Source organism: Thermobia domestica, chromosome 12 (assembly GCF_964235325.1).
Source record: "Thermobia domestica chromosome 12, izTheDome1.hap1.1, whole genome shotgun sequence".
Lineage (NCBI taxonomy): Eukaryota > Metazoa > Arthropoda > Insecta > Zygentoma > Lepismatidae > Thermobia > Thermobia domestica.
The window spans coordinates 206328632-206338911 of NC_137465.1; the positions used below are offsets into that span (position 1 = coordinate 206328632).

The 10280-nt window shown below is 37.4% G+C and overlaps 1 protein-coding gene across 1 annotated transcript in view; it reads left to right on the forward strand.

The window, feature by feature from the left end:
• The window catches only part of LOC145666978 (uncharacterized), a 59125-nt gene extending 50996 nt beyond the window's left edge, over positions 1-8129 (forward strand). The window contains exon 15 of the mRNA XM_081734638.1: positions 1677-8129. Coding sequence (XP_081590764.1) covers positions 1677-5124 — 3448 coding nt within the window. The 3' untranslated portion in view covers positions 5125-8129. The remainder of the gene's footprint in view (positions 1-1676) is intronic.
• The last annotated feature ends 2151 nt before the right edge of the window (positions 8130-10280 follow it).

Sequence of the window (10280 nt, forward strand, 5' to 3'; positions counted from 1 at the left end):
GTAAATCTAACCTCACCTGCTTTCTTGTGACCAACTTTAAAACAGTTGGCTAGGGTGAAAAAAAATGTATGTCACCGAGAGAGTAACCAATCATAAACGTCGTGGTGGTAATTACAAATGAAAGGTGTCTGTCGAAAAGGAATAACATCATTACAATGTTGCCGCCGTATAACACATGTTCAGAAGTGTATGTCAACCGAAGTGGACTGAGTACAACAGAAGCACCAGCGAAATACTCACAGCATGGCAACACATGCTTTTTCAAATGTCAGTTTGTTTCTTATTTTGATCTGACTATAGTGACATCTCTCGCCAACCAAGTGAAACTTGTACACTCTTTCTTTCTAATTGTAGGTGTTTCATTCAAATACGATTAGCCTTTTTTCAACTACAACACCTTGAAATCAGATCAAGGCGAAGACTTTAGACATACCATGTAAAACTAAAACTTTCTTAGCATACATTAAAAAAATAAATAAATAAACTCTTCATCACAACACGTACAATAGATGTTAAATGCAAAATGTACATGCTTACAATTTAATATATAATATAGAATGTTACAAAAATGCGTCATAATATTTTGGAAACAGATTCTTCAAAGTAAGAAAAACAGTTCATATGGACCTGTGCTCAAAAGGGATGATTTCGGAATAATAGGGTGCCAAAAACGTAAAACAACTGAACTTTAAAAGTTCAAAGCTCCACTTTTATTTGACCTATCGTAGTCGGGTCAAGACATCACTGGTATGTAAGCTACCCAATTATCTGCTCCAGTACTTGTACATCAATTTTTAGAAAGGTAGGTTGAGAGCGATCAAGTATTGCCAAATAGCCTCTCTAAAAAATGATTGTGCAAGTACCAGAGGTTCTGAAAGATGGATATTTGGATGGTTTACATACTAGTTCCACAGTAATGTCTTGACCCTACTACGATCGGTCCAATAGTACTGGAACTATGGACTTCTAAAGTTAATTTTTTCCCGTTTACGGCACTTTATAACTACAAAACTATGCACTTCTGACCACACGCCCATATGAACTTTTTTTTTCTTAATTTGATGTAAGGAATCTTGAGACAAATTTTCGTAGCACTCTGTATATATTCGGTTAATTTATACGATGTACATAATGCGCTTTCTTAATGCTTTTGTTGCATAGCATTTTTGCCAGCTTTTTTTTTTTCTTCCTATTGAATATTTAAGCTAATTAACGCTATTTAAGCCAGTACAAATCTGTGTATTGATCACCTCTAAAATTTAATTAGCAAGGATTTCGTGAGTAATCTACTTGTGTGACTTTATAGTCTTAATATTTCGTTCATCGTAGTGCAAGAATGTATCCTGTTATTTGACTTAAGTAATATATCTTAGGGTTTTTTTTTTTTTTTTTATGTATTGAAATTAACAATAAGAATGAATAGTGTATTATTTAATACAAACTTACAAAATTTACAATCCGGATAATTCATTATTATATGTAAGTAAATTCTAGCTTCAATTCAATAGCAAATTAACCCATTTCAGAGAAGATATAACACTTTATAGCACTGTTCCGTTATCCACTATTGCTTCTCTGTAAGATAAAGACTTGTTTCATTGCCATTAGAAGTTGTATATTGCTTCGTATGCTTCCCGCTTTGCTTCTGCTGATGCTTTGATCTTTTAATTTTTCAGGTCAGTGGCTGAGAAGCCTCCTCCCTATCGCAGCAGAGCGCCGTCGTTCTCGAAAGGCGATCGAAACAACGTCCGAGGCCTTGAGATCTCCAACCCACTGCCATCGGATGGTGTGGTTTCAGACGGTGCTGCTATTACCCTGTTACCCAAATCAAGCAGCGACGAACGCAATGGAATTAATTCAGGTTTTGCATCTCCTTCGAGTGACGATAAGTCGTTCACTCCAGCGACAGCCAATACTACAGCACCTGCAGCTCCGTTCCAAAACAACTTTTTCGGACAGTTTAAGGGGTTCAGCATTACTCCATTGTCTACAAAATCAACGTCTGAAAGCACAAACCCTCAGCAGCCCCCACCACCATACACAACAACGGCTGATGCAGTTAGTTATGGTGTATCTGCTTCTGTTATACCCTCAGTGACTCCAATTATGACATCGGCGCCATCAAGACCTGTGATCAGTAGCCCTGTATTAGAGACCACAACTTCTACGGCAAAGGAATTAATATCAAGCGCCGTACCCACCAACAGCAGTGCCTCCAGCACGCAATCGACTACTGTAACTTCTTCTGCACCAAATACAAACAATTCCTTCATTCTGAGAAAGGCACCGGAGGTACCAGTGAACGGCTACTCGAATCCCTCATCAAAAGCAGTTGTGAACCCTAAACCTCGACCAATATCCTCCCCAAATGCTCTGACTGTTACACACGCAGAGAGCGGCTTCCCGGCACCCTCTTCCGCTGAACCTAGTCATGACGAGGCATTAGATCAGAAGGCGAAGGAAGGAGGCGGGGCTGGTAGTTACACTGCTTTGTCCAAGCTCGCCTCCATTCTTCGACCAACTGTGTCTCGCAGCCAGTCACAGAGCCAGGGACCCAAGTTGGAGAAGGGTAAGCAAGGGACCCACTCCCTGCCCCGTAACCATAGCATTAAGGGGATGAAGATAGACCGAGACTCTCTAAGAAATTTAGAAATTTCCAACCCGATCCCTCAGCAAGAGATAGAGATCCCGCAGAAGGCTGTTCCAGTGCGCCCTGCACCTCCTCCTCCTGGCGACTCTACAACCGATTCCTCCACAACAGACAAAGAAAAAGATGTTACATCACCGACAAAACCTGTCATGCGTGCTCAGAGTATGCGAGACGAATCAGTTACCAAGAGACCTCAAATACCGAATTTTGGTTCCATGCGAGCTAAGCGTCCTGTTAGTATTCCCACTGCAAGACCAACTTCTCCTCCTCCTAGACCTCCACCACCCAAACAGAACGCTGGTGGTGTGTCCGGTTACCAAAACCCGAATTTGGACAATTGTTACGATGACTGTATGAACCTAATCGAGGGAACAGCGCCACTCGCAAACATCGATGAGGAAACGTCGCCAACAAGTGGCGACAATATCTACGCCGTGATAGAGGAAAGTCCCGACCGTAGAAGTGAATCAGGGTACTCGTCCCCAATTACAAGTCCTGGAACAGTGAAAGCCTGCTCTCCTCCAAAGTCAGGCTATACCTCTCCCACATTCAATGAATATCAGTCGCCCAAGCCTTTAGAGAATAGTGTCTCTGCTGGTAGTACAGAGTCCGTGGGATTGTTATCAGAAATTGTGTCTGAAATTCAGGCGAGGAACATCGAATCCATCTACACGTCAACACTCGGTAGGAAGAAGAAGAAAGCAGATGAAGAGAAAGGAGAAAAGTCTGAGCCCTCGAAGTCGGATGCAACAAACACATACAATACTCCACAATCAATTCTTTCTCCAACCACTGGAACAACTCCAGTTCTTAGTGGCCTTTTAGATAAAACAAGATCTGTTGCGTCATCTAATAGTTCCTTGGGTACCTACGTCAATGCACCATATACCTCTAGTATATATAGGCCCAGCAGCGGTAGTACTTACAGCAATCTTTCAAGTAAGTCTGCATTGTCTTCTGCTAGCTCTAACAGCTCAACAAATGCTAATCGAATATCATTTTCCAAAGAAAACCCTTCGACCACAAGCGCGTATCTCACCCCGACTCCTTTAGTTACCACTACTCCAAAGACCACAACCTCTACAGTTCCTTCGAACCCACTATCTCCTCCATCAACCGTCACGAAACCTTCTCTGCAGCCAACAAGTACTCCGAGTTCCAATGTGTTTAGCACTTTCAAAGGACCACTGAAGACGATCAGTGCAACACCTTCCACAACAACTTCGTCGCTATTCAATAGTCAAGGTAGCCTGTCACAGCAAACTAAAACAGATACAAAGCCCACAGTGACTTCGAGTTTTACAGGATATAAGCCTTACAGTTCCTCATTAACTAGATCGTCGGGTCCATTATCAAATTTTAGAACCACGAATTCCTTCAGCACGCCTGGAATTGTAAATAAAAATTCGTCTGAGAATGTAGATAAGTCGATTACTACTACGTCGACTACTCCTAGCAGTACTACCGTGACTCCTAGTGTTGCTAACACAGCATCTGCAAAGAATAAAATAGCGCCTATAACACCAGCGAAACCGCTTATATCTAAAGCTATTCCAGCTACTGTACCATCTGTTACACCTTTAACATCTTCCTCTGCGTTAGGTACGCAAAACACGCCCGTAACTACATCGTCTTTGATAGGAACCAAACTTGAAACCAAAGCATCAGACTCAGGAAAGACACCTGTGTCTTCTAAGTCAATCAACACCTCTAAACCTATCGTAACAACAGCAGCACCGAAGGCTACCAGCGCTTTGAAATCCACACCAAGCATCAGCTTTCCCACTAAACCTTCTACCATCAGTAGTAATTCAACAAAAGCAGTTCCTGTGTCCACTAGCTCGGATGTGGATAATGCGAAAGCCCCTGATCTAGTTACAAGCTGTGGAACCAAAGGTCCCGAAGTGTCCAATAATTCAAGTGCCCCGAGCTCCAAAACGAAACCTGATTTAGTGAGTGAGTCAGGAAAAGGGAAGTTACCAGCCGCAGGACAATCTGCAACTAAAACTCCTGTTGTAGGAAGTAGCAAGACTGCAAAATCAGTGAATAATGAAAGTGTAGTGAGTAAGGGACCTGCCAGTGGCGGTGCAGGAGTGACACGGTCTGCTAGTGTAACTAGGCAGCCATTACCGGCTCCGAAACCGGGAGCCAAAACAGTGAATAGTTCTTCGTCATCTGCCAGTGACAGAAGACGAAGCCCGAGCGTTGGACCTCCTTCGGCAGACAACAGTTCGAAGCCAACCGTTACGAAATCAGCGTCGGCCTTGAGTAAAACTCCAGGCAATCGGCCAGCTGTCGCGAGTAAAGTGTCTCACGTAGCTTCGTTGCAGCAGAAGTTTGAAACTGCAGCGGCTACAAACAATAAGACTGTTGGTAAATCAGAGACTGCAAGAGTTCCAAGTGCTAGTGCAAAATCAAGACCTCCCGTCAGTTCGAAACCTGATACCTCGAGGAGTGCTAGTGTCAAGAAGTGAGCACATAGTGCATAATTCTGTCAGTAGACTGAAAAAAAACTGTTGATACGTTTTGTGAAATTAAGAATATAAAAAGAAAAAGGAATCGTTTAGGTACCCTAGCTATGTGCAGTGAGTGAAATTACGTCTCAAGCAAAAGTGCTTTTTGTTTGTATTTACTTCCTTTATATAGCAGAACTGTCAGGAGTATTTTCAAAGTCAGACACAATATCTTTAGAAATTAATGGAAATCACACTATAATTACTAAGAATTGTGTTAATTCTACGTTTTGATAGTTAAGAGTTCATTGAATATTACATATTTTTAATTGTTTATGGTTAAATATTGCTGATATAGTTTGGTTTTACTTCGTTTTTTTTTTTTTTTTTTTTTTTTTTTTTTTTTTTTTTTTTTAAGTTTCGTAATCCTTTGTCTATGAAATAAGCATATCTAAGTTCGAAAGTAAACAATGCATATATGCATTACAAAATTTTCTTGGTTTATAAAATTTATTTTTTTAAAAATGCTCTCGAAATTGTATGTAAAAAAATTCTTTTACCGTAAATTTATATGATTTTTTTTTATCGCGAAGAATTGTCATGTGAAAGTTGTTATAATTCGTCCCTTTTACCGTACGAATTTCACAGACACAGATCAGGCTTCTGTATTTATTTAATAGATATAATTCTAATATTATTACATATCTTCATTATTTATTGGTTGTTTTGTATATAAAAAAGTGAAAAGTTTTAGTTTAATGCAAAATGTTACGTAATATATGTACATTGATATACATTCAAGAATACTTTGAATGAGAAATGATATCTATAAATACATTTGTAGTGAAAGGCTTTCACAACATAAGTGCACAGGAAGAAGTGAGGTGTTAAAACAACAGAAAAATGACTACCACTTTAGCGTGTTACTTGTGTGTTAATTTAACACCAAAGACTTCGCCTTTCGAGTATATCAGAAGTAAGTAGTAATTGTCATTGAGAATTTGAATTGGGTTTTATTGTTTGCAATGAGCAAAACTTTTCGCAGTATATTTGACATCTATGCCAAGTAACGAATAATGTAATATGTTTCGCTGTAATCAGTGACGAAAATAGTTTTGTAAGCCTATGAATTGTCTGACAACAGTTACATAAGTAGCAGTTCTGCCAGCTGTTGTTCTGCCATCCTAGCACATGAGAAAAACAGGTAAAAACAACAGATGACAGACTGCTACTTATGTAACTGTTGTCAGACAATTCATAGGCTTACAAACTTTTTTTTCGTGACCAATTACAGAAAACATAGTACGTTACTCGTCACTTGGCATAAATGTCAAATATACTGCATAAAGGTTTGCTTATAGCAAACCATAAAATCCAATACAAATTCTCACTGACAGTTTGTAGTTATTTCTGATATACTCGGAAGGCAATGTCCTCGGTGTTAAATTAACACACAAGTAACACACTAAAGTGGTAGCCATTTTGTGTTATTTCAATACCTCATTTTTTGCTGTGTACACTTTTATAAAATGTGCTGTATAAAATTTCATAAAGTCTGTCTTATTTTGTCTAAAGCGTATTTTTAAGTACAAAAGAAGCAGAAACAATGATTTATGTATTTCATACGCAAGTCAGTGCTGTATCTGTAACTGTTCAGGATACAATGTTCCTTATTAAAACTTTGAATGAGTTGGATCAATTAGACATAGTTTAGTCTGGATTAAGAAAGCAGAAGAAAATAAAAATTTTCTTAAAAGGTGGAAAAACTGCAGTCGAATTATTCAGTAATTCCGAAGCATAAATCATTTTTCTTTTCTTTCTTTTTTAAATCAAGAGATCCAATACATTTCATTCAACCAAAAATTTTCTTGTTGGCCTTATATCTGGAGAATTACATATAGAGTGTAGCCAAACCCAAACTATCAATTTAACTCAGTATGATAAGCTTCTTCCGTAGAAAATACGAAAACTCGATTTAGGGACCATTCAAAAATTTTGTGGCCCCCTGATCCAAAATCTAATTATTGGTCAAGATCGCAATCTTTTGATGCATTTTTTAAAATTATTCCTAAAATTCTTGGCCAAGATCACAATCATCTTGTACATTTTTTTTTATCATTCCTAAATTTTTTCTAAAGCCTGACTATGTACGGTTTACGTATGTTTCAAGTTATAATGGTCACTGTCCTGAGGTACTCCACCGTGCCATTAGTGGCAACCGAAAAAAAAAAGTCAGTTTAATCCTGAAAATATACTTTAGACAATGTGTACCAAGAAAACTGCTCGAAACCGTACTTGTATTTTTATCATTCACTGCACATTGCTAGTTGAACACGATATTGTTTTTGTTTAAATAGTGAAAATAAAGCAAAAGGACAACTAGAAGAGTCAACAGTGTTGAACCTAGATTTGTAGTAAGTGTCAGTTGTACCCAACATCACAGTTCATTTCTTTTAACCTGTATCTTCTTTCTCTCTCTCTCTCTCTCGCTTGAAACACTGACCTTCATTCAAATTTAATTCTGTGATATAAAACAACCTTTGGCTTCACTTGAAGTTGGAAGGAAATAGCTTAAAAATTATATACAAGAAACATGCATATATACATATATATATATATATGAATATAGTATTTCATGTACACAAATAGATGTAGTGTAAACCAGGAATGAAATGTATCGATGCAGCATCTATTCAGTGCAAGCAAATGTATGATTATAATAATTTATCTGTTCTATTCTTTGTGTACTCTGCTCATAAATATGAAAAGCTCTTTTTAAGTGTTATTATTGTGAGTTTTTGAATGTTTTATTTATTATATTATTATTATTATTATTTTGTAAAGCTGTACAGTACGTATATAAAACAGTATGTAGTTATTTTTCAAAGAATACCATTACGTTTTGTTATATTATTATTGTGTATAAACAAATATTATATGATGTGAGGATAACATCTGAAATATTTTACAATATTCCAATGAATGGAGTTTTTAAACAAAAAAGAAACAGCCTTTATAAATATTTACACATCCTTTTCTTTATTTTATGTAAAACCCATTTTTTTTTTTCAGAAAAAGGGAAAAACATGAGCGTTAAATACTGATCACATGTGTCTAAACTTCTCTTTTCGGCATATTGTGGCTAGCTTTAGCAGTATTATATTTTATAATAAAAAATTTAATAATGAAAACATGCATTATTAAATCACAGTTTTGTTCAATATGTTTGTATATTGATTTTTCATTTTTTTTTTAATATGAACATATTTTCAGAACTTTTTGTATTAGTAATATAGTTTTTCATTTATCGCTGTGTTAATACAAGGGCAGTCAAAAAGTTCTCGGAATGTTGTTGTAGTTTTGGCGTTTGTGATACAATCACAGTTAACTTTTGTACAGTATAGTCCTTACCAGTGGCGTATTTAGGGGGGGCTTCCGGGTTTAACCCCCCCGAAATCTTACTTACTATAGTAAAGTATATGAAATATCTTGCAGAATTTTCACATTTTCAGGCAAAGCCCCCCCGAAAGTTAGCAAAGCCCCACCCCGAAACAAAATCGTAAATACGCCACTGGTCCTTACGTTATCTACTTATGAATGTGTCAAGTGTGAACAGGTCATAACAGGCAGTATACGAGTAGTGTAGCTGTACGGAGGAATGCATGGTGATCAGTTGATGCAATGTCACAGTTCAAACAACGCGCAAACATCAAATTCATGTGCAAATTGGGGGAATCTACTTCAGAGATTTTGATAGCCTTAAAACAGTTTATGGAGGCGATGCTTTAAGGAAAAATTGACCTTTAAAGTTGCCCGTTTCACCACTGTAGAAGATAATCAAAACCAACGTGACGGCTGAACCTCGAAGATACCAAAAGAGTCTTTGTTTCCAGCAATGGCAGAAGCAGTTGAGCAAGTATGGTGTTCCGATGAAGCCTACTTTGAAGGCGATTAATAAATGTGTACTTATATTGTGTCAATAAAGAGCTGCAACAAAATTCTAAGAACTTTTTGACTGACCTGGTATACGATATTCAACAGCAGGGTCCTATAACATTTGATAAATACACCATCTACTTGGAAAGTAACCGATGAGGAACGGCGGAAAAATCAGTTCTTAGCATGGATTTAGTTGATGTGTGTATAATAGTTATTCCGTTTTATGACTTTAACAGTTGAATGTCAAATATTGTGAGACTTCAATGAAATTAATAACATCTACGGTTTTTAGGTTGTAAAAGTCTGCTGCCCGCCTGAGCGTAATTCTTCAAACTTTGCATACTTGTAGAACATCAAAAAATAATCTACACTTTTTTTTTTTTTTTAAATTTCGGCAATGGTACGGGTTTAAGGGTTGAAGCCACCCTTTGGACGGTAGGGGTGATATCCAAGATAGACAGAAAACAATCATTTAATGTAGAGGAAAACATACTGCCAGGGGGTTTTAGAGCAGCTGATGCAGAATCTGAATTCAAAATTACAAAATTCACAATGGCGGATCCAATATGATGATTATAATTACAAACAGTCTGGTTTGAAATGCTCTGTAGTTAGGCAAGAACAATCATAGTTGACAGGGATTACTGCGAGAAGATTGCTGACCGATTTGAAACCCCTTTCTGTACGTACTTTAACGGGATGCTTGATTAAAGTGTGTCTCTGCACCTCTCACTATTAAGGTTGCTTATTTATAGTGAGCCTCTCGTCTCTCACTATTCGGGGTGCTTATTGAAAGCGAGTCATTTCGCCTCTCACTAGTCGGTGTGTTTGTTTAAAGTGAGTCCCCTCGCCTCTCACTACGTCAAAATTTCATATATCTTCAATTGTTATAATTATGAATTTATCGAGAAAATGTTTTACAGTAATGATATTCCGCAAAGAAGTATGTGACGTAGAAACATCGTTTACACCACGCACAATTATAGACTGAAATAGTGTGACGTCACATCCGTCTCGTTGCTATGGTGATCGTAGTTTTATTTTCTAAACATCATGGCCTTAGAACCTAAGTACAAAGCGAAAACATTGACGTGTTAACTTCCGGATTGCAAGCATCAAAGTAAAAGAAACACTTGTATTTGTTTTTAAAAGATTCCAATGAATGAAACTACGAAACATAGAAAAAGCAAGCAATTAGGTAAATAATATGTTAAAATATGACAAGCGTTGAAAGTGAA